Source organism: Sorex araneus, chromosome 1, assembly GCF_027595985.1.
Source record: "Sorex araneus isolate mSorAra2 chromosome 1, mSorAra2.pri, whole genome shotgun sequence".
NCBI lineage: Eukaryota > Metazoa > Chordata > Mammalia > Eulipotyphla > Soricidae > Sorex > Sorex araneus.
Window position 1 is genome coordinate 123,164,504 of NC_073302.1, and position 25,700 is coordinate 123,190,203.

General features: G+C 35.9%; 1 protein-coding gene across 2 annotated transcripts in view; it reads right to left on the reverse strand.

Moving 5' to 3' along the window:
* Nucleotides 1-4,025: 4,025 nt before the first annotated feature.
* Nucleotides 4,026-25,700, reverse strand: part of LMBRD2 (LMBR1 domain containing 2) — a 52,276-nt gene continuing 30,601 nt past the window's right edge. For both annotated transcript variants that reach the window (XM_055137032.1, XM_055137039.1), the window contains exons 13-18: nucleotides 24,478-24,575; nucleotides 18,974-19,077; nucleotides 17,795-17,841; nucleotides 15,553-15,658; nucleotides 11,418-11,547; nucleotides 4,026-10,067 (exon numbers count right to left, since the gene is read on the reverse strand). In XM_055137032.1, coding sequence (XP_054993007.1) covers nucleotides 10,007-10,067; nucleotides 11,418-11,547; nucleotides 15,553-15,658; nucleotides 17,795-17,841; nucleotides 18,974-19,077; nucleotides 24,478-24,575 — 546 coding nt within the window. In that variant the 3' untranslated portion in view covers nucleotides 4,026-10,006. The remainder of the gene's footprint in view (nucleotides 10,068-11,417; nucleotides 11,548-15,552; nucleotides 15,659-17,794; nucleotides 17,842-18,973; nucleotides 19,078-24,477; nucleotides 24,576-25,700) is intronic.

Consider the following 25,700-nt stretch of genomic DNA (forward strand, 5'->3'; position numbering starts at 1 on the left):
CAAATTAAATAAAGCCTTCTTTACATAAGGAAGGTTTCTGCTACTTTAAATGTGGAGGAACATTAAAATAAATCATGATAATGGAGCCAGCCCAAATAAATTAAGAACTGAATTCAATATTATAACCCAAAAGATTAGGAGCTGGAGAGAGTAGAGGGCAGGTGCTTGCCTTGTACACAGTGGATCCGGGTTTTATCCCCAGAATCCCACATGACACTCCGCCAGCCCCCCCAAGTATTGCCAGGAGTAATTCCTGAATGCAGAGCCAGGAGTAACCCTGAGCATTCACTGGGTGAGCCCCCAAACCAACCAAAAGATTGGGCAGGGTAGTTAAAAATGTTTGGAATATTTTGTTTAGGTTTTGGAGCCATCCCTAGTGATAATCAGGGGCTTCCCTGACTCTGTGCTTGGGTGGTGGCGGAGAGGGTATGGGGGCCCACTCCTGGTGGTACTTGGAGGACCTTGAGATGCTTGGAGAACTTTTAGGTGCTTAGAATGAAACCTGCATCTCCTGCATTCAAAGCAGACATTCAGTCCATTGACCTATAGCTCTGTCCCACTGTTTTGTTTATTTATTTATTTATTTATTTATTTATTTATTTATTTATTTATTTATTTATTTATTTTGTTTTTTGGGTCACACCCAGCCATGCACAGGGTTTACTCCTGGCTCTGCACTCAAGAATCACTCTTAGCGGTGCTCAGTGGACCATATGGAGGCTGGGAATCGAACCCGGGTTGGCTGTGTGCAAGGTGAACGCCCTACCCGCTGTATTATAGTATAGCTCTAGCCCTGTTTTAAGGTTAAAGCAAAGAAAATGTTTTGGTTTTTTTACAAATATAATCAGCTTATTTTCTCTTAAACTATTACAGATGTCAAAAAATTAATAGAGCCACACTTAGCTGATGCTCAGGGACTTACTTCTGGCTCTGTGCTCTGGGATCACCTCTGGCCGTGCCCAAGGGACCGTTGTGGAGCTGGGAATATAACTGGGGTTGGTCAAGGTCAAAGCAAGAGCCTTAACTCCTGTGCTGTATCGCTGGCCCCTACTCTGAGTGTTAACAAGAAGACAAAAATTTGTGCATACACTGTCTGATTGGAGAATTTTAGTGCTTTCCATTATCAATGCAAAGCCAAGGAAAATCTCAGTGTGTTTTGTATGTGTCAAAACAATACAATTACCCTCAGTGTGTTGATGAGGGTAATCTGTCTTTAAGAAGCCATGAAATAAACGAACCTTTGTTTTACCTTCAAAGTCAAATGTCTTGATTTAACAAGACTACACTTCTTGTTTAAAATGAAATATATATCCGTACCATTTTTCTAAAATGGAATATATATCTATACTATTTTTCTATTGCTCTGGTCCAATCATGTGATTTTAAATTGGACCAGTCTTCTTATTCAGAATCAAATACATATATCTACGCCATTTTTCTAACTAGTTTTAATAATCTGCACATGTGGCGGTCATCTATATACATCTTATATTATAATAAAATCTTGTTTCTTTTGTCTTAATATTGTGGACTGGAGCGATAGCACAGGGGTAGGGCATTTGCCTTGCACACGGCCAACCTGGGTTCAATTCCTCCGACCCTCTCAGAGAGCTCGGCAAGCTATTGAGAGTATCCCGCCAGCAGAGCAAAGCCTGGCAAGCTACCTGTGGCGTATTCACTACACCAAACACAGTAACAACAAGTCTCACAATAGAGACGTTAATGGTGCCTGCTGGAGCAAATCAATGAGCAATAGAACAACAGTGCTACAGTGCTATGTTATGGAACATACACTGTTTCATAGAAGTGAGGGAGTCGGGCATCCTTACTTGTTTCTGGATCAGCCCCCCCCCAAAAAAAAGCTGAGATCTTGTTTATACATATAACCCCCCCTCCACACACATGCTCACGCGCGCACACACACACACACACACACACACATGGTATACAGATATCCTTTATTAAAATAATGGAGGCTTTTACAAAATAGGAATTTAACATTACAATCAAATGAATTTTATAAGAATATTTTTCACATTTAAGATAATCGTGTTTTTGCTTTTTGGATCACACGTGCCTATGCTCAGGAGTTACTCTTGGCTGTGCATTTGGAAATTACTCTGGCAGCTAAAAGGACCATAGGAGGTGCTGGAGATCAAAGCCCAGGTTGACTGCATACAAGGCAAGTGTCTAACCAGCTATACTATTGCTTGGGCCCAATCATGTGATTTTTTTTCAATAATTACTGTAATTTATAGAAATTTATTTTTAGAAATTTTTTCTTAGGAAATTGACCATCCAGAAGATGCATAAAATGTATAATTAAATATAAACAGAAACATACTTATGAAAAACACCCAAATAAATAAGATGGCAGAGCATTGGTCTTCCTAACCCAAACCTTCCTAAGTTATACCCTGACTGCCTAGCACCATCAGAAGAACTGCACTGACTTATGTCAGCATTTTTAAACAATCAAGTGTAGTTTTGGGCTTATGTTCTTATGCTTTCTTAGACAGAATTAAAAAATCAATGTAACTTTCCTCTATTTAGTTACATTTATTTCTATTCTCTGATTACCCCATGCATCTCTAATAAATTTTCCTTAAGCAATATGGTACCTCTGGATATTACACTGACTTAAAAACTGCAATATTGCTTTTCCTATTCCTACCTTGTTGGGTAGGTTAGATAATTTGATTCTTACACTCTCTCTCTCTATATATATATATTATATATATATACATATGTATATATGTATATCTATATGTATGTGTTTGTGTGTGTACCCAGGAACAAAATCACTGATTGTATGAGATCCAGATCGCTATACTTGGTGATTTTTAATAATTAGTGAGTATATATGCATATATGTACATATACATATAAACACACACCTATTGCAAAACCCCAGTTACCTGTGCTTTCTCTCTGATATTCTCTTCTACAAGATTTATAGTTGTCTTTTACAGTTTTAGGTTTATGATCCATTCAGACTAACCTGTGAATGATATAAGTCTAGACTTGTCTTTTTGAAAGTGGGCACACAATTGTTTTAGCATCATTTGTCTTTTTGAAGGCATACAGTTGTTTCAGCATCATTTGTAAATTGCATTTTTTTAAAAAAAGCCCAGCAAAAGTTTTACTTAAAATCTTAACTTAAAGAAATAATGTGATGGGAAAGAAAAGGAGATAGAAATGTGTTTAAGCATGAACATGTGTTTTCCAGAAGGAAAAAGATGAGAATACACATCTTAGGTTGAAATGTGGGCCAATCTCCAGGGTGAACAATGAGTCCGTTGCATGTTTTTAAGTGAAACTAACTCTGTCCTTTGTTAAAGGTCCATTTACAATATTTTTATGTGGATCTATTTCTGGACTCTCAATTCTAATCCACTTTGACTCTTCTGTACGAACACCCCACTGTTTTTTGGGTTTTTGTTTTGTTTTTTTGCTTTCTTGGGGTCAAACCCAGCGATGTTATTCCTGGCTCTGCACTCAGGAATTACTTCTTGCGGTGCTCAGGGAACCAGATGGGATGTTGGGAATTGAGCTCAGGTCAGCTGCATGCAAGGCAAACGCCCTACCCAGTATGCTATCGCTCCAGCCCTCAACACCCCACTTTTAGTTTGTTTTTGTTATGTGCTTCCACTTGATTTTATTTTCCAGTTTCTAATTTTATTGAATTCTGCTCCGGTTCTGATAATAGTTACCTATTTTTTTTAGGAGGGGGGCTTTTTGGGTCACACCTGGTGATGCACAGGGGTTACTCCTGGTTCATGCACTCAGGAATTACTCCTGCCGGTGCTCGGGGACCATATGGGAAGCTGGGAATCTGAACCCGAATTTGCCGCATGCAAGGCAAATACCCTACCTGCTGTGCTATTTCTCCAGCCCAATAACTACCTATTTTTATTATAAATATAAGATAGACATGGAAACTACAATAGGTGAGTTTACTAATTTATCTGAAAATAATTTTTATATTGAAATATCTAATAAAATTCTAAGAAACAATGTTGTAGTCTATTTAAAATAATTTAATCTTTAAGGTGGCACGAAGAAAACACACAATCAGAAAATTTCTTAGTAACATGTAGAAATGTACTTTATTCCCATGCAAAGCTACATTTTTAAATATTTTATCAGCAAATCAAGTAACATTTCCAAAAGTTCATTACATCACAATAAGTTAAAATAGTACAAAGCAACTGCAAGTTCATGAATTTGTTAAAATCCAACTGAACATTATTCATAGATAAGGCCAAAGATGCTAACTTTTATATATAGATAGCACTTTGTAAGTTTTTCCAAATACTCATCTGAAAATGTAGTGGTAATCTGCAGAGAAAAATATTAAACATACAGGCCATTGGTCAGATAATAAAACATCAGTCATTATATTTCAGATAATAATAGCAAATTAAAGATAAATTTGGCACCATGCACCAACAAATGAGCACAATTAGCATTTTGAAAAGTTATGATCAGATGCACATTTGAAAATACTTATCTTCTATTTCATCTAATCCATTGAATAAATAAGTACTTTATTAATGCAACACATAAAATAGGATTTTGGTATATTTTTCTTGGGTACAGGTGTTTATAAAAAGATACTGAACAGATGTAGGTATATTTCAAATTCACATTGGACTAATGAACTTCAGAAGATTGCTTACAGGAAAACAGGTTCTACACAGACCTCATTTAAGAAAGATCTTAAAACTACTTAAAAGCAACATTACAATTAGTTATTTACAAAAACATTTTATAAAAATTAAATACCAGGAACAAACAACATCAACATTTAAGATCTTTTTTTCAATGCTATAATTTATAAATATATATGTTACAGTAATTTGAGAGACAGATCCATATGTTCTGTCTTCTACAATGAGAAAAATCATTCACGTTGTTTTCAAGGAATGGACAAAAACAAATCCATTGGATTGCTTAAAAAAAATTAAATACACAGTCTCTCCCCCATAACATGGCATACTAGGGAAGATGCCAGCCAGCATTCTTTTGAGAAATACAGCTCTAGGTGACTTGGCTGATTAAGATTTTTCTTAATACTAACAATTCAACACAGTCATACTAATAAATTATGACTATCTTACAGATGTCTGCCAAAGTAAGTCACTCTTTTTACACTCATACTAAGTATAGTCACTCTTTTCATAAAATGTATTGAGACCAAGATAACCACACAAAAAAAGATTTTCAAGGGAAAATAATTTAGTTTTCCCTACGTAGTGTGCTAAAGACAAATGTCTTCCAAGTTGTCAATAAGAAGAATATGCCATTTGTCTTATTAACAAATTCTAAATTACTGCAAGGCTTTTAATCAAGCTCAATAGGCACATCTTTTAAATGGAAATAAATTTTTAGTGAAACCAAACTGAGCATCAAGGAATAAGGTGATAGTATGGTGCCACTACGATGAGACCAGGGCTAGGGATTGGGGCTAGGGTGTCTAGTGTGTTCTCAGCTAGAGATGGCTCACAGGGGCTACTAGGAGTTGAAATGGGATAACATAAAAGAGCTTTCCAGTTCACTGAACTGAAAAAGGAAATTCAGTTCTTTTTAAGACTTCCTATAAACCTAGTTTAGTGTTTGGAACTCTTCTAACAAAAACTTTGACAATAATGTATGTCATTTTTCTTCTTTTTTTTTTCCATTAAGAGGTTCTTCATGTTTATTATCAATTACTGTTTTTTTTTGAAATCCATTTTTTTATGCCACATTACATTGAGAATACCTCACTTTACTAAAGTGTCCATCTTAGTGACTTGAGAGATAATATACTAAATCAGCATAGATCACATTCAGATGTCTGGCAAAATCCGTTTCACCTCTTTAGGTGCAACACTGGTATTCGAGTAGTATGTAGGCTTTGAAATCAGAATCTGCTTTTGAGTGCAGAGATGAACAAATGTGTAAATATAGAATAGATGATAAAATTTGTAAGCACATTAAAAGCCAAACTATAGCAGCTCCAAAGAAAGGAATCTATAAAAGAAATGAGGAATGGAAGCAAAAAAGATATAAAACTAAATCGACTTCTTCTTAACATTTCATTACACCTTGCAGATTCAAGTATCTTAAGATTTTTAGGGACTTTTTTTGGCCTCTTAGTGCAAATATACTTATTCTGGTGATTTTCAGGTACCATCGACTTTTGAGTTCACATTGAAGAGTGAACAACAAAGAGTTTAGTTTTCTTCCAGGGGCTGGAGAAATAGTACAGTGAGTGGGGTACTTGTCATATACAAGGTTGACCTGGGTTCAATCCCTGGCACCCCATATGGTCCCTCAAGCACTGCCTGGTGTCACCCCTAAAACAAGCAATATAAAAGGAATCAACATTTACTAGGGTCATCCCTTAAATCTATTAAAAGCATTTTAAAATGAGGTTTGTTATTGTATATAAATAAAATTCCTCCACTAATATGCTGAAATATACAAACATTTAATTTCAACATTTAATTTCATTGGGATAAACAACCAGTGTAAATAACTAATAATCTAATCAAACAGTAAGATCCAGAAACAATAAATTGGCAGCATTTCTTTTCAAAGTTAGAGGGTGTCAAATTTTCTATTTTTTATAACTGGAAAACTCCTGAGTGTTTTGACTTGGGCTTTACCCTCTTGCAAAATAAAGTCTTTTGTGTATAATGAAACTATCCTTACAGTCATTTGATAATTGAACAAATTCTAATAACTAAGTTTATAATTTATTTTTTAAATGCCCTATTGATTATGTTTATTGATGTAGTAGCAAAAATTATTAACCTACAAGTGATTAATGAAGTTAATAGATTACTTTCTATAGTAGTTTAAACTATTGCCTCACCTAAAAAATATCTTAAAAATAATTTAGAAATTTTAAAGTTACCTATTATTAAGTACGATACAGGTAATTACCAGAATAACTCTTCAAGAAATGTACTCCATGGTAGAGTACATAAATTTATTAGTAGTGCTGAAGTAATGTCATTACATATTAATAAATTTCTCAAAACAAGTATTTTGTTCATTTTACAGTTTTTTTTATACAAGGTAGCTTAATAAGGATAAATTTAGTTCCCTAGCAGTGAACTCTTAGTCTTCAAAGGGTTAAATTATCACTCTGTATTCTCAAATTTACTGTCAAGTAACCTACTTACCTGTATATTGAAAAAAACCCTGAAAGACAAATTCTGCTATAAAAGGTGAAAAGTCAGGCTGAGAATGTGGATCAATAGCAGATCACTTGCCCTGCATGTGTAAGGTCTTGGACTCAATCCCCAGCACCACAAAACAGAAACAAAAAAGTTGAAAACTCTGCATCACTTTAAAAACCAAATAATTTTGGAAATAACTTCAAAATAATATAGAAAATCTAAACTGTTTATGAAGTACTGTATAATACTTCAACGACCACAATCATAAAAAATTAGTAATAAAAGTAGTACATCCCTTTCAATATTACTATCATTTTATCTCAACTTATTATAAAAGGAATAGAATATTTTCTTTTCTTTTACTGCCCCTACAACACCACCTGAGTTTCATAACAAAACCTGGTGGAAATAACTTTATACTTATGAGAAATATTTCAAAGTAAACTCAAAGACCAACAAATAAAACAACACTATTTTTATAGGTCTTTTAGGGACTATTTCAATAACAGTTCTTTTAGGAACTTGGAATCTTCTCAGTAACAAAAGATACCAGACCCCATTCTGAGGCATTCATTCCCCCATCAATTAAATAAATATCAACTCATTCCCTCACAATATCTTTGTGAGGTAGAAAAACATGAAATTATGATTTTCATACCACAAATGAAAATATTGAGGCACTGAAAGGTTATAAAATTCACCCAAGGTATTAATGGCCAATTACAAAATTGCAAAAAATAACATTTCACAATAAAAGTCTGAGTGGATATGTGTATTTGTTCTCAAACAGGCAACTATAGGACTTGCAATTGGAAGCACTGTATCCATTGTTTTAATGGAAATCTAATCTCAAGAATTATAAAAATTAAAAATAAGAGAATTAGTATTTTAAATATCCTTTCAGTACCGTTCTGTATAGGACTGTCTTTAAAAAACTTACATGATGGGGTCAGAGTGATAGTACAGTGGGTAGGGTGCTTGCTTTGCATACAGCTGACCCAGGTTTATCCCCAGCTCCCCATATTGTCCCCTGAACATCGCCAGGAGATTCTTAACTGCAGAGCCAGGAGTAACCCCTGATTATCACTGGGTGTACTGCCCCCCCAAAAATTCCATAACATGGGGCTGGAGTGATAGCATAGTGGGTAGGGCGTTTGCCTTGCACGCGGCCGACCCGGGTTCAAATCCCAGCATCCCATATGGTCCCCTGAGCACTGCCAGGAGTGATTCCTGAGTGCAGAGCCAGGAGTAACCCCTGTGCACCGCCAGGTGTGACCCAAAAACAAAAACAAAAACAAATTCCATAACATGAAAGTAAAAAATTTAAATTATAATTCTGAAAAAGATTATCTCCAAAAAATGTAATTATATTATTAGGGTAACAATATAATTCATTCTCAAAATGGAATACTTAAGAGACTGAGAACTCTATTTAAAATTACACAGAATAACAATTGTAAAACTGAGATGATGGTCACGAGTGAGCTCAAGTCACTACTGAGTGAATCCACAGCACATATTCTATAGGCGTTGCAAACATTACAGGACCACAAAAAACCCTCTGCAAGCAAGTTGTGCTCAAATGTGTTCAATGTGAAATAAAATACTGATGCATTAAAATAAACTTTGGTAAAAATACCTAACTTTGGCTTAAACATGAAGTTGAAGAATCTATTAAGGGTCAAAAAAATAGCTCCAAGTGCTGGAATACATGATTTGCATGTGGGCACCCTGGGTTTGATTTCTGGTACTGCATGGTCTCCTCCAGGTACCCTGTTGGGACTGTGGGAACAGCCTCTGAACACTGTCGGGTATGACAGCCCCACAGAAATAAAACACCTTTTAAAGATAATAAAGCATGTTTACTCAGTAAGTTACTTAAATTTCTTATCTAATATCATTTTCTTTAAATCAAGCTGTTAGTAAATGACAATAAATGGATTCACTTTTTCCTTCGAATAACTAAATGTTCTTTTTAACACCTGTAACAATTAAGAGAGTTTCACGGTACCCTTTGGTTATTTACCACTGATGCTTAGGATTTGAATGGAATGATCAATACTTAAATCAATATGCTAAGTAATAAAGGTGAACATTTTTCTCTGAATAAAAATATTTCATAAAGCAGTACCCAAAGCAAAGAAGAATGTTCAGTTATTACTAAAAAGACTGCAATAACATATAACCTAATCACAGCACACATGCTAAATATACAAACACACTGATTGAAACATAATCTTAATTATACAGGCAAAAACTTCACTAATTTGCATACAGAATTGAAAAAGAGCTTTCTACATTCAGCTGTGTCTGGAAGTAAGCCTTGTCTTAAGACATGGGTTTTGTATATGTGGTTATAATTTGAGGTCTCAATTTCTTTGGGATATATAGGATTAATGCATTCTTTAAAAACAGAAAATGTAAATCAACAGCACAATGAATGTAAATAGTAAGTCTGTATATTTAATTATTGAATTATGGCTTTCTTGGACCTTCCCTAAAAAAAAAAATCTGAAGCTGAACTACATACTCTCACCATACATTGATCTTTATCATGTTGAATTTAAACTCTTTCACTATAACTGAACTTCTTAGGCAGACACTTTAGGAATGGTATGTAATAAATCCTATAAAAAGAAATTTTATTAAATGAACAATTAGCTAATTATTATAATGTGATCAATTTTCAGTGCCTTTTTCACACTTGATCTTAGCCAAAAGGCCTTTGTTATCCTCATATTTTTCACTGAGAATGAGAGTCCAGTGTAAATTCTAGAACATGGAAATGTTCATAATGATTGAATGTGTTGATCTTGCTTGGCTTTTCATAAATATTAAACATCATCAAATATTTTGCTGCGAGACATTGAGAGATATCTTCCACTAGGCTGATACCTGAAAGGTGAATAAAGAAATGATTTGAGGCACCAAAAATAATAACAGAGGAGAGGAGAAACAAGAACACATTTAAGAGGAAGTGACTACATAATTTGTAAGCACTATAAAATCTATTCATTAGCTGAAACTAGATAGTAGCATTACTTTCCAAGGATACCATCCCAAAAGGATTTACTTAATTATGAGTCAGTCAATTGTTTCATAGTATGTTTTCATCTTTAGATAAAGTTAAAAATACAAAAAGAAGTGAGATGCAAAACAGATTACGTAACTTGAGAGTAACAATCTTGAATGATGAATGTAAATAGACTTCTAGCTTTATCTTTTGCTATATTTATACTTTAGGCAATATTTTAAGAAATATATAAATGCCTAATATTTTGCTTTTGTTTCATTATTGTCCCATTAAAAAGAAGCTTAAAATACACACAACTTCTGGGATCTGAAAACCTGACTTTGCCATTAATTTGCTGTATGAGTTATTGAAGTTTTCTGGATTCAAATTCAACGGAGGAAGAAAGACAGGTAGAATGATCTCTCTCATATGTGGATAAAAAGGAACCTAGTAAGCAAATAACAAATGGCCTGAAGCAACAGTGAACTGGTGTGCAGAACTGAACTTATTACCACTGTGGGATGACAGACTGATGGGCTAGAAGTGGGGTGGACACTGAGATAATGGTGGAGGGAAGCGAGCACTTATGGAGAATGTGATGCTGGTATTGTTGTATGCATGAAACCTGTAAATCATGGTGCTTCAAACAAAATTCTCAAAATATTCTACTGTAGGGCTGGGGAGATATTACAGTGGGTAGGGTGCTTGCCTTTCACACAGCTAACCCGGGTTCAATCCTTGGAATACCATACATATTATGGTCACCTGAGCAGCGCCAGGAATGACCCCTGAGTGCAGAGCCAGGAGTAACAACTGAGCACTGTGGGTATGGCCCAAACACAAAAACAAAAAAAAAATAACAAAAAAAGGTAAAAAAAAAAAAAAGGTAAAATTCAATTGGAATTTACCATACAATGTATGCATTATCACTCCTAAAATACATTTAGATATTGTATCTGATGATTTCAGTTCATCATATTTTATTTAAAATACCACGGCTTGTGAAGATACAAAATTCAATTGCCACCTCTGGATCTTATCATTTTTTAAATACAAATGCATTAGAGCACACAAGGTGTAACAAGAGTTGATTAGTAAGTATACTTTCTGTTATGCATACATGTGGGCATAACCCCAATTAAACTCAACAAATCATTATTAACCTCAACAAATCAGCAGCTAATTAAAATTTCAGAGGAATGCTGAGTCTAAATGACACAGCTGGAACTCACCTTCCTGATTCAGCCTCAAGAGGATCATCAGTAAATGCTTCTGCATTAAAATCCAAAGGTTCTGCATCCTGGAGAAGTTCCACTCGGTCCCTTTCAGTTTTATTATTAACTCTGGTATATTTGGTTGTAGCTGAAAAGAAAGTAAAAGTATGTATACTTTTCTACTATCTTTCATTTTCATTTTACAGAAATAAAAATCAAGATTATAAAGGATCAGTTTTGATTAAAGCAACATAAAAAAAGATAAATGTGGTTAATTAAAAATTAAACTAAAATGATTTACAAGGGGATGCAGTGATAGTACAGAGGGGAGGGTATTTGACTTGCATACTCGAGTTCTATCCCCAGCATCCCATATGTCTCCGGAGCACTGCTACAAGTGATTCCAGAGTGCAGAGCAAGGAGTAACCCCTGAGAATTGTTGGGCATTACTCTCCCCACCCACAAAATAAAATAAATGTAGACTACTTCCTTTCATGTTTGATCCTTAGAAACAAAACAATAACTGAAACATAATAAATTAATGGAAAATGAAAAGCTAAAAAATGAAATCAAATACAAATTAAAAATATGCAAAAATATAATGAAAGCAAAATGAACAAGATAACATGAAAAGTAGTATAAAAAGAACTTAAAAAATTTAGAAATGAAATTCAAAAATAAAAGATAAAATAAAGCAAATGCACTTAAGTAAAATATATACAATTGATTTGCTTGAGCGGGCACTAGTAACGTCTCCATTGTGAGACTTGTTGTTACTGGTTTTGGCATACTGAATACACCATGGGTAGCTTGCCAGGCTCTGCCATGTGAGGGAGATACTCTTGGTAGCTTGTCTGGCTCTCCAAGAGGGGTGGAGGAATCGAAAATATATACAATAAAAAAATTTAATACATACAATAAAATTTTAAGAGAAATGCAATTTAAGTAAAATTTAATTAAATTGGAATATATCAAATTTAAATAGAAACATGTAAAGTTAAAAAGAAAAAATATACAAGGATAAAATAAACACAAAATTAAAGTAAATGAAACAAAAACATAACAAAGCAAAATAACTAAAGGACAATAATTTTAAAAAAATTTAATTAGGTAAAATGAATAAAATAAACAATTAAATAATACTAGCAAAATAAGCCAAAAAATTTAAATTGTTTTTTGGGCTATACCTGCATGGTATCAGGGCTTAATCCTAGCTCTGAGCTCAGGGACCACTCCTGGCAGTACTCAGGGAACCATATGGAATCATAAGCATGAAGTGCTGGGGACAGAACCCACGATGACTATGTGCAAGGCAAGCACCCTACACATCATGCTATTGCTTCACTCCCTATTTTTTACATTTTAAAATTTCAAGGGGCTGGAGTTAAGAGCACAGCAAGTAGAGCGTTTGCCTTACACGCGGCCGACCCAGGTTCGATTCCTCTGTCCCTCTCAGAGAGCCCGGCAGGCTACCAAGAGTATCCCTCCCGCACCGCAGAGCCTTGCAAGCTACCTGTGGTGTATTCGATATACCAAAAACAGTAACAACAACATCTCATAATGGAGATGTTACTGGTGCCCACTTGAGCAAATCAATGAACAATAGGACTACAGTGCTATTTTGTTGTTTATTCCATTTAGATTTTAATATTTAAATTTTATTTTCCTTAATTTTATACTTTGACTTAAAAAATTAACTTTGCTTACTGTATCTATGTTTCATTATTTGTAATGTTTTTCTGTAACTTTTTTTGGTTTGAAGCCACACCTGGCAGTTCTGAGATGCTTCACTGCTTTGAGCCCCAAGGATCAAATGGAATCAGAAACAAAACCTAGACCTCAATTATTAAAGTATGTGCTCAGTCAAGTGAAACACTGTTTCCAGACTCATTTGTAATTATTAATTTTCAAATATTTTAAAGTTTATTTCAATTTTAATTTTTGTAACTTCTTTTTTCTACTTTTAATTACATTTATTCTCTTTTTTCATTTCATTTTATTTTAAACTATTTTATGTTGTCTCATCTTTGGTTTCTCTTTTATTTACTGTCTAGTTTTGTTTTGGGGCCACACCCAGTGGTGCTCAGAGCTTACTTCAGGATATTCGATCAGGGATCCCCCTATTGGTGCTCAGATGATCATATGTGGTACTGGGGATTGAAGCTGGGTTGTCCCTGTGCAAAGCAAGCACCCAATCCACTGTACTATTTCTCCAGCCTCTTGTCCTTTGCTTTTTAATTTTAATTTAATTTGATATTTTATTCATGTAAATCTGCAGCTTTAACTTATTTTTCACTTTTAAATTTTACTCATTTTAGCAAAATTCTGAAGTGAGTAAGGAAAACCTCTCCAACAAATGTTGGGAAAATTGTTCAGTCACATTTGAAAAAATTAACGTACAGTGCTGACACCATGCACAAAAACCAGTTAAAATGGAGTGAAGAGGTTTGTTTCTCAAGCCCGTCTTCTACCTTGGACATGTGTCTCACATGTTTGACTCTATGTTTCTTTGGTTGCTAATAGCCACTCTGGAGAAACCTGTGTTCTCTCTCAAGCACATATTTCTCTCTATTCTCTCATCTTACATTTCTAAATAAGTTTCAATTAAAATTATCTTACTTCAAGAAAAATATATGGATTAAGAAACTCAGAATCAGGGGAACGGAAAAAAAAAAAAAAGAAACTCAGAATCTGACCTTAATTCATAAATTATAATGAGGAAATAGCCAGAAGTAAGCTCTGAGCACTGCTGGGTGTGGTCCCAAAACAAAACTTGACGATAAATAAGAGACAAACCAAAAATGAGACAACATAAAATAGTTTAAAATAAAACAAAATTAAAAAGAAAAAGGAATTTTATGACATTTAATCCAAAGGAACTTTAAAAAAAAACAGTGCCACTGGCCAGGCAAACAAATGGGACTACATCAGATTAAGAAACTTCTGCACCACAAAAGAAACTATGACTGTAATTAAGAGACACTTCATAGACTGGGAGAAAATACTTGCCTACCACCTATCTAACAAAGGGTTAATTTCCAAGATATATAAAGCACTGTTGAACTTAAAAAAGAACAAAACAAACATCTCATTGAAAAATGGGGAGAAGAGATGAATAGAAACATCCTCAGAGAAGATATACCAATTGCTAGTAAGATATACCAACTGCTATATAAAAACACTAATCATCAAGGAAATGCAAATCAAAACAATTAGATATCACCTCACACCAATAAGACTGGTACACATCAAAAACACCAAAAGCAACTACTGTTGGTATCGATGCGGGGATAAAAGAACCCACATCTACCGCTGGCAAGAATGTTGAACTGATTAGATCTATTTTGGAAAACAGTATGGACACTTCTCAAAGAACTAAGAATTCAGTTTCCATATAACGCAGCAATCCCACTTCTGCCCCAAGGATCCAAAAACTCTACTCAGAAAATATATTTGTGCTTCTGTGTCCAGCACTATTCACAAGAGCCAAACTCTGGAAACAATCTGGAGTCCAAGAGTGGATGACTAGATAAAGAAACTAGTAGATATACACAATGGAATGCTACTCAGCTATAAGAAGAAAGCATGATATTTACCCCTATGAAGATGTAACAGGGCTATCAGAAGGTATCACAGCTGAGTGAAGTCAGTCAGAGGGAGAGACAAATAGACAATGACCCCTCATATGTGGAATATTAAAACCCAGAGTAAGAAGAAAACTAATGGCCAAAAGTAACAGAACCCAAGAACTTGTCTATAGAACTTAGCTTACTAAGGTGGGGAGACAGAGGGAGGAGGGTGGGAGAACAATGAGACAGTGATGGAAGGAAGGGGACTAGTGGAGGGTGTAGGGTAGGTATTTGTATTCATGAAACCCTAAGATTAACAATATTAACAAATCAGGGTGATTAAGCATTTTTATTAAAAAATAAGAACACATCAATAAAAGAGAAAAAAGGAAAAGGTGAATTTGAATTTGTGACATTTGAACTTCAAACATAATGCACAAAAACAGTGTGCTTTTACTTACCACTTACAAATACTAATGCTTTCTGTTTTTACCCTCCAGATACTTTGTTTACTTTTTATGATTCAACTATTGTTGACCAACCCACGTATAATCAATAAACAAATGGATAAGTAAATGACTTACATCGGTTGGTGCTATTATCTGAGAAGTTCGACTCTTTTGGGTCAACGTGAACATTTCTGTTTCTAGTAGAATCCTCTCTATTGTGTCCATAACGTTCTTTCCATTCCTTGGAAAGAAACACAAATATATAAAGAACTTACAAGAAGAAGATAATACATTATTAGCACAAACAATTGCATAGATAATAAATACTTCATCCTTTTTATCAAACAAAAACATCAATTATAAGTAGCACAGTACACTTTTAAAATTCAGAGGTTAAGGATAATCTGGGTATGTCCCTTTGATACCATGCAACCCTTCCTGTTATTATATATAAAACAGGTGAGATCATCTGGCATTTGTTCTTCTTCTGACTCATTTAACGTACAAATGAGAAGGACAGGGAATAAAAGAAAGCAAAGTAGAGGGAGTAAGGAGAAATGGGTGGGGGATAAAGGGATGAGGTAAGGGTCCTCAAGCACATCAGTGGTACAGAGGTGTGTGTTATATGCATATATCTAAACTACAGAGCCAACAATACTGTGAGCATGAGATCCAAACTACAATGACAAAACTTTAAAATATGCCTGTCAGGAGGCAGGTTGGGGATGGGAGGGAATCTGGGGACACTGGTGAATGAATTAACACTTGTGATGGGATTGACATTGGAATACTGTACACTTGGAACTCAACTATGAGTCACTATGTAAATCACGGTGCCTTAATATTTAATTTTTTTAAAAAAGGAAAGAAAATTATGGTCAGTTTTTCTCATTTCTATAAGACTATAATAATTTCTAAAATTAAGCTTTACAAATGAGTCCTTTGTAGACATTTTTTGCTAGTTATGTCTATTTTATCTAATTCCTCCATCTTTTAAAAGCAATCTTACAATTTTTAAGTTTATTTCATTATTATAAACTATCAATGGAATACTGGGAAAGGGAGTGAGGGCTGGATCCCATGTCTGAGAAGCACAGGGCCCTGAGTTTGAACTCTGGCACTGCATGGCCTCAAAGGTATTGCTGAGTAATAGCCCTAATGGTGCAGGGCACTGCCAGAGAACCTCGAAGAAAGAAAAGAAAGAAAGAAAGAAAGAAAGAAAGAAAGAAAGAAAGAAAGAAAGAAAGAAAGAAAGAAAGAAAGAAAGAAAGAAAGAAAGGAAGGAAGGAAGAAAGAAAGAAAGGAAGAAAGGAAGAAAGGAAGAAAGGAAGAAAGAAAGAAAGAAAGAAAGAAAGAAAGAAAGAAAGAAAGAAAGAAAGAAAGAAAGGAAGAAAGGAAGAAAGAAAGAAAGAAAGAAAGAAAGAAAGAAAGAAGGAAAGAGAGAAAGAAGGAAAGAGAGAAAGAAGGAAAGAGAGAAAGAGAGAAAGAGAGAAAGAGAGAAAGAGAGAAAGAGGGAGACAGAAAGAGAGACAGAGAGAGAGAAAGAGAGAGAAAGAAAGAGAGAAAGAAAAAGAGAAAGAAAGAGAAAGAGAGAAAGAAAGAGAGAAAGAAAGAGAAAGAAAGAGAAAGAAAGAAAGAAAGAAAGAGAAAGAAGAAAGAAACAAAGAAAGAAAGAGAAAGAAAGGAACAAAGAAAGAAAGAAAGAAAGAAAGAAAGAAAGAAAGAAAGAAAGAAAGAAAGAAAGAAAGAAAGAAAGAAAGAAAGAAAGAAAAAGAAAGAAAAAATCAGTGGGATGTTAACACACTTTTTCTCAACACAAATCATCTATAATGATGAAGCCCTCAAAGTAATTTTCAATAGCAAAATTAAAGTTGTATACAAACTTAATTAGAAGATAAACCATGTAGCATTGTATGTAGCCTTAAGAGCACTCAACCATAAAAACTGAGATTCTATTCGGCCCATTCTTAGACTTGAAAGGAACCAGAGGTCACCTTATTCAACCTCTTTTGCACTGTTGGGTTTCATTCTAAATAAATCATCCTAATGAATTTTGGTTCTTAGTCAATGATATAAGTTAAGCAGTTCACTTCAATTTTGGCAAACTGTGGAGCTGAGAATTTTTTGGAGGTAAAATACATTTAATGTGGTACATGTAATGCATATACCATCCACATTACATGCATGTAATGTGGATAGTAAAGTGCATGCCTTGCATGAATAAGGCTTCAGTTCAACCCCTAGTATGGCAAATGAAACAAAATGAAAATACATCTTTTCCCTACCCTTCTGCAGTTTTTAGTCAATTGTTCTAAATCAGATAAGATTTTTAACATTGATCTTTAGGTTATGGCAATTAAATAAGTACTGTACTTACTCTTCTTCGATTTTCACCTTCCTCTTGTCTTTGCCTTTTCCTCTTCTCTAGAGAGAGAAAAGTGGTCTTAAACTTGATACAACATGGTTTAAAATTAGATGTAAAGTAAATGAAGTAAAGGTATCAGGCTGTGGTCAATTTTCTTTAAGTTATTAGAAGTCCAAAGTAATAGGCTATTGTTGAAAAGGGTCTGTCTAGAGCAGTGTTCCAACCTCTCCGGACCATAGTCACCTTCCAACTTTGTTTCCTTTCTATGGTCTGCCTACCAGATGACCCCCTAGTCCCTTGCCATGTCCCCCCTTCCCCCTTTGTGTGATTTACACCTGTGGCCACCATGGAATATCCTGGTGGTAACAAGAAGGTCATATGGCCCCTGGTTGAGAAATACTGATCTCAAGGCCACTTAATGACATATATAAAACTTTATTTTTTGCAGATGGCATTTAGGCTCTGTCTAAATCATTTTTATGAGGAAAACGTTTTCCTCAAGGTGACCTGAAATGTGCTTCTCCTGAATTCTTTTGTGTGTTTTGTCTTGGAAATGAAGTCTCATTTCTCTTCTTTTTGTGGAAGGTATTTTTCCTTATTCGCTTCAGGCTATATAATCAGTGGTCCCTTATAAACTATATTCTATAAGCTCCATGATTCTAGTACTATTTCTTTAAATATCATCTGACTTATAATCCTACTCTTGAAAATATTACTCAGTATTCAACAAATTCCCAGAGGATGTAATAAAAAAAAAAAGCCAACAACAAAAAACAGAACCATCATACCATGTAGTTACTACCTAGTTATGAGAGCATATAAAGGTTATAACCTGCTTATTCTGGAGCTACCAAACATTTTGGTGATATTTAACTGTCAACACACAGAAGCTACCAGAACCAAGTAGAGAGAATGTTTAAAAACAATGCCTCTAAAATAAATGAGCTTTATAGGTCACTTGGAAAATCTATTTCAAAGCAAAGATGCAAGGGCATTATTTAGTTGCAAACACACCAATAGTTTCTTTCAGAGTTTCTTAAAGGCAACGGAATAAATATATTTTAATATATACAAATTCTAAAATAAAATAAATTTGTAATTTCTTAAGAAATATTAAAATTATAAGTTATATATATATAAACTTCGAGCCTTACCATTTTATCCTTTATTTATATAAAAGACAAATCTTACCTCGTCTGATTAATTCTTTTCCTTCATCAACCAAATCTGACGTCATGTCATTATCTCCCATGAACTGCTGGAAACCAAGTAGATTCAAACAACGAGTTCCCAAACTAATAAAAAATAGATTTTTGAAAAGACAAGCATTATTTCACATGGTGACTGCTTAAATTGTTTTTTCTTTCGTACTATTACCCCCAAAGAAGCCTATGTTTTATTATTAGTAATTATGGACAGTTAAGAGATTTATATATATTTTTATGAGATTCCTATCTAAGAAGTTTTTTTAAGTAGTATTCCACTGACAAAGAGTATGTACTTGTAAAACCATGATCCTTATAAAATGAATATCTTTATTCCATGGCTTGGAAGCCAGCCTCAAATGCTGGAGGAAAAGGCAGCTCAGATAGAGAAGGGAACACCAAGTAAAGGGTATTTGGAGGACAAGGTTGGGTTGGGAGATGTGAATCAAATGTAGACTATAGATCGGACACAATGGCCACTCAACGCTTCTAGTGCAAACTATAACACCCAAAAGGAAAGAGAGTACAAAAGAGAATGCACTGCCACAGAGGCAGAGTGGGGTGGGGGGGAGAGGGTGGGGTGGTGGGAGGGATACTGGGATCATTAGTGGTGGAGAATGGGCACTGGTAGAAGGATGGGTACTTGATCACTGTATGACTGAAATGCAAGCACAAAAGTTTGTAAATCTGTAACTGTACCCTACGGTGATTCACTAATATAAAATTAAAAAAAAAAAGAAATGCACATCTTTTGCCATCCAGACTACTAAATTTTGTTTCTCATATGATATATATGAGAAACATATATATATGTATTTTCAATATGACACACATACATATATATGTATATGCATATATATCGTATTCTGTTAGTTTCTGATTAACAGCTCCAAAAATCCTGAATTGGGTCAGAAATGCAGGCTGTGTCAAAGATGTTTCCTGATGTTAATGAGTTTACTTGTGAAGAAATCTTTAAGAAAGGGGACTGACTGCCATATGAACTTTAAGTATAGTTACATGGTTAGAATTTTCAGTTCTAGCCCCTTGGATTCCAGAGAGGAAAGAAAGGCTGGTGGTTAAATCCAACTGCCAAATGGTCAATGAGTTAATCAATCATGCCTATGTAACGAAGTTTCAAGAAAACCCTAAAGAAGGGATTTCAGAGAACTTTTTTCCAAGTTAGAGAACTCAAGTACGTCTAAAGATAATGAAGAGCCTGAAAATTCAGGTTCTGTATCTTTTCCTTATACCTGGCCGTATGAATCTCCTTCCACCTGGCTGATCCTGAATTGATATCCTTCCTAAATCAGTAATCTAGGGAGTAATGATCTAAGATACAAATATCACTTTTATTAAGAAACAGAGGTTCAAAGGGCTAGATATCTTGCAAATATCAATTTTGGGGTTGAAATTTTAAATCAAGACAAAACAAACACCAAGTTCTTATTACCTTATTCTTAAACATTTTCACCTCGAACTATTTCAAAAGACAGAAGCATGGGGGATGGAGCGATAGTACAGTGAGTAGGGTGCTTGTGTTGCCCGTGGATGACCTGGGTTTGATCCTCAGATGGTCCCGCAACACTGCCAGGAGTGATCCCTGGGTCCTGAGCCAGGAGTAAGCCCTGAACACCACTGGCTGTGGCCCAACACCTCCACTCATGTCCCCTACTCACTTCCCCTCATAAAACAAAAGTGTGAACATATAAAGGGAGAAAAAGGAAGTAGAAGAAAGTAAGAATGCAGGAATATGTAAGTTGGGAGGAATCAAATACAGTGAAATATATAAAGCAAATATCTATCATTTTAACATTAACAATGTGCAAAATTCTGTTTTATTCTTAATGAATGTTTGCTTCAATATGTAAGAAATGTTTAGGACTTAATATTGAATAAAATAGAAATTTCACAGGTAGGTGGTCCTACTAATTATTTTACTTTAACTTTTACCATCTTTATTTAAAATAATTGTGGGTATTCTAGACCCCAGGATGAAAAATTGCACATGAGATCATTTCTGTCAGAAAAAAAAGCCTTACACTTTAGTTAAGTCTAAATACTAAAACTGACTAACACTGTGCTACTAGTAACTGGAAATTAGACCAATTCTAGCACCATAAACCCATTAAAATGCCACTTAAATGGTTGGTCATTGCTTCCTATATTTTTATAACAGGATATCTTGAGAAATACTTTGCAAATTAAGGAATACAAAGTTTTTAATTCATTAAAGACACTGGCAAAATTTGTCTAATTAGTTGATACTAAGTAAGTCTAAAACTATACTTAAATTGATTGCTTTAGACATGATAATTCTTGATGATTTTAAGGAATTAAAATTTTAGAGTAGACAAAGAACTATCCCATCCATTACCTGATCCGTATAATGCCTTTTTGTTGTAGTTGTTAGTTTTTGTTATTTGGGCCACAGCAGGAAATGCTCAGGGGTTCTGCCAGCTCTGCACTCAGGAGTTACTTCTGGAGATGCTCAGGGGACATATGGGATGTTAGGGACAGAATCTAAGTTGGCTGTGTGCAAGCCCCACAAAAAACATATTTTAAAGAGTGGTATTTGGGGTGTACCGTGTGTGTGTGTTTAGGTTTTGGGTAGCAAGTACTTGAATACATAGGTTTGGATCACTCTCACGAGTACTTGAGTTTTCTCCTGACTCTGCTCAGGGATCAGTCATATTGATACTTGGGGAACCATATATGGTACTAGGTACTAGGGCCAAATCTGGGGTTATCTACATGCAAGGCAAGTGCAATAACCTCTACACTATCTCTCTAGCCCCAACAAAATATTTCTTATTTTGTTTTAGATCATTTCCAATGGTGGCCAGGGACCCATGCACTGGGGAGCAAACCAGGGGCTCCCACATGCAAAGCCTGCACTCCTTCATGCTATTTCCCCAAATTACAAAAACATCTATTATGTTGGGGTTGAGGGGCACACCTGACAGTGCTCAGGATTACTCCTGGCTCTGTGCTCGGGATCATTCCCGGCTCAGGGGGACTATATGGGCTGCCAGGGATTTAATCTGAGTTGGCCATGTGCAAAGCAAGCACCCTACCTTAAAAGTCAAGCACCTTTGGGCCCAGATAAACCCGGAGCTGCTGAGCGCGAATCGGACCCTCTGCGGCGCTTAAAGACTTTGACTCCAAAGATGTAACACATTCGGGCATCCAGCGCAGCACCGGAGAGCAATGCATTGGGACACCAAACTGGGCTACAACTCGGTGCTGCTGGGGGTGGATTTTTTCCCCCCCCACCCTGTCTTCCTGCATGGAAAGCGGCGGGCTGGCGGCACCATGTGGCAGGCGCCATCTTCTGATTCCAGACCCACAGGTATTCGGATTTTACTTTGGGGGCTCCCAGGAACTCATGGGAAGGGGGCGTAACCGGCACGCCCTCGGCCCAGATAAACCCGGAGCTGCTGAGCGCGAATCGGACCCTCTGCGGCGCCTAAAGACTTTGAATTCAGAGACTTCTTACAGCAATGCACTGGGACTGTGAGCTGGGCTATGTAATTTCTGGCAGAATTCTCCCTGGACTTTATACAGAAACCCAAAACCGCGCGGACGCTGCCGCGTCCGCGCGACTTAACATTTATAATTGTCAGCAATGTGAATTGGTTCCATTTGAACAGGTCTGACTTGGGGGGAAACTCCAAATAATAACAGTAAGTTTTTGTTGAAAATATTGAAGGTTTTTAATGTAGCAGCCACCTCTGGACTGTGAACTAAGCAAAAGCCCCACGCTGGCCGACGTGGCGTGGCGTACACCATACTATGAGGCGCAGGAAGGGGGATGAGGGGGAAAAAGAAAAAAAATAAAGGGAAAAGGAAAAAGAGAAAAAAAAAAGAGAGAGAGAGAGAGAGTTATGTCAACTATAGTGAGTTTTGTGTTGAATTATGGAATGTAATCAAGGTAAAGAAAAAACGAAGTGAAATTCATTAGTTATACAGTAGGGGGTAGGGGGTGGGGGCGGGGGGTATACCGGGGTTTCTGGTGGTGGAATATGGGCACTGGTGAAGGGATGGGTGTTTGAATATTGTATAACTGACATATAAACCGGAGAACTTTGTAACTTTCCACATGGTGATTTAATAAAAATTTAAAAAAAAAAAAAAAAAAAAAAAAAAAAAAGTCAAGCACCTTTGTCCTTAAATTCCTCTTGAGTCTTACCTCTGCCCTCTGCCAAGATTCTACCACTCACACTATTTAAAAAAAAAAGGAGGTGTGGCCCAAAAACCAGAAAAATAAAGGAAGAAAGAAGGAAGAAGAAGGAAGAAGGAGAAGAAGAAGAGGAGAAGGAGAAGAAGAAAGAAAAAAGCAGGGCCAGACTGATACTATGTACGGGTTGAGGGGTTTGTCTTGTATGTGGCCAACCCTGGGTCAATCCCTAACACACATAGTCTCTTGAGCACTGCCAAAAATGATCCTGAAGCACAAAACCAGATGTAAGCCTAAGCACTGCTGTTTTTTGGTTTGGGTTTTTTTTTTTATTTTATTTTATTTTTTATTTTTTTGCATTTTGGGTCACACCCGGCAATGCAGAGGGATTACTCCTGGCTCTGCATTCAGGAATTACTCCTGGCAGTGCTCAGGGGACCATATGGGATGCTGGGAATTGAACCTGGGTTGGCTGCGTACAAGGCAAATGCCCTACCCGCTGTGCTATTGCTCCAGCCCCAGCCTGAGCACTGTTGTGGTTCCAAAACAAAAATATCAAACCAAAAAAGGCAGATCATGTATATACTCTCCAGTCTTATATACTATATGCACTGTTGTAGCACTGTCATCCTGTTGTTCATTTATTTGCTTGAGCGGGCACAAGTAACATCTCCATTTTGAGACTTGTTACTGTTTTTGGCATACTGAATACGCCACAGGTAGCTTGCCAGGCTCTGCCATGTGGGCAAGATACTCTTGGTAGCTTGCCAGGCTCTCCGAGAGGGACAGAGGAATTGAACCCAGGTCAGCTGCGTGTAAGGCAAACGCCCTACCCACTGTGCTATTGCTCCAGTCCACATATACTATATATACTGCCTAATTACAAAAGCTTTCTATTTGAATCTTTGCATTGACTGAAGTCTGAATCATCTAGAAACCTAATGATAATTTGAAGAAAAACCTAACATCAATTAATATTTCTAGATAAAAGCTGCACTAGGCAGGGAATAGGAGATGGTTTATAACCTACAGGTTGTCAGTTTCAAAGACAAGGATTTAAAGAGTTAAGATTCTGCAATTACTCCTCTCACTTTGTAACTTAATTATTCAAAATTGATTAAGTTTCCTCCCCTCCGTTTTTTAAAAAGGGAAATCTGACCTAATAACTCAAGCAATCTTTTAAAAGGGTCCCTAGTTCCCTCACAGAAACAATGAAACAATCAAAATCCAATGAACAGATGTTTAAAGAGCTCTAAGGAGAAAGGATATCTAGATCAGACTAACAGTATGAAGAAAAATATTAATTTTCTTACCTAAAATAAGTAGCAATGCACAGAATTACCACCAACATAGGATAATATATATAGAACCCATCTGCAATAAAGGATAAAACTTTCATGGAACCCATAATCTGAAGAGCAAGAAAAAAAATTAATCAGTAAAATTCTACATTTTTTATTCTTTTACATTTTTAGAACACTGGTCCATAAAAAGTTCAATAGATTTTAACTATAAAAAGCAGAAACAAACATATTTGATGAACTGATTTTTAAATTCTCGTCACAATTTAAAAAAATGTAACAATGTGAAGTGAATAGTAATTAAATTATGTAAACATTTAACAGTACATAACAACTCAGTATATTTTATGCCTTAAATTAGTAAATGTTATGTCAGTTGTAAAAGACACAAAGATGAGTGAGCGCGGAAAGGGGGATGTGATGTGTGTTGTTCACGGGCTCTCTAGGGCAGTGTGCTCTCTCTCTCTTGCTGCTTGAGTTCAGTGCTCTTGAGCCACAGTGTATGGACCAGATCGGCATGCCCCTCCTTGTGCTCTGCTTCTGTGTGTGCCACTGTATTCTCTTCTGTCTGTCTCTCTATCTCTGACTCTGTCTCTGTAGTCTCTCCTCTGGTCTCTTTTGACCTCTGTCTCTGGCATCTCCTGGTCTCTTCCAATCTCTCTTCTTCTGATCTCTCTCTCTGGAGCCTTTCTGCTTCAGTCTCTGGAGCCCCACTTGCTTTGTGCTCTTTCTTTCCCCTGCTTCTGGCTCCGATGACTCCCTGATTCTCTTTTGCTTTGTGCTCTGCTTCTGCGTCTTCTCCCTGCTTCTGTGTGTTCTCCTTGCTTCTGTCTTCTCTCCACTTCTGTCTTCTCCCCTCTTCTGTGTCTTCTCCCCTACTTCTCTTATAGTCTTAGTTTATATAGCAATCACATAGGGCGGTGACACATAGATGAGTTGAACATTAACAAATCAACAAAGACGGGTAAAACCACTTCTCCAGGAGATTAACAAAATCTCATCTAAGGAGATTACTCCAGATTACGAGGAGATCCACTTAAGGGTGGAATCCCATCCATGGTGTGTTGCTTCCTTCTTTCCTCAGCTAATAATCCACTTAATTAGTTGTAGTAAATCTACTTCTAGTATTTCTAGCAATATCATTCTGTATGAGCACAGTAAGATAGATATTAAACTTAAAGTTTGGTTCTTCCTGAAGACATTTCACTACATATTCCACACCACAGTCCTCAGAC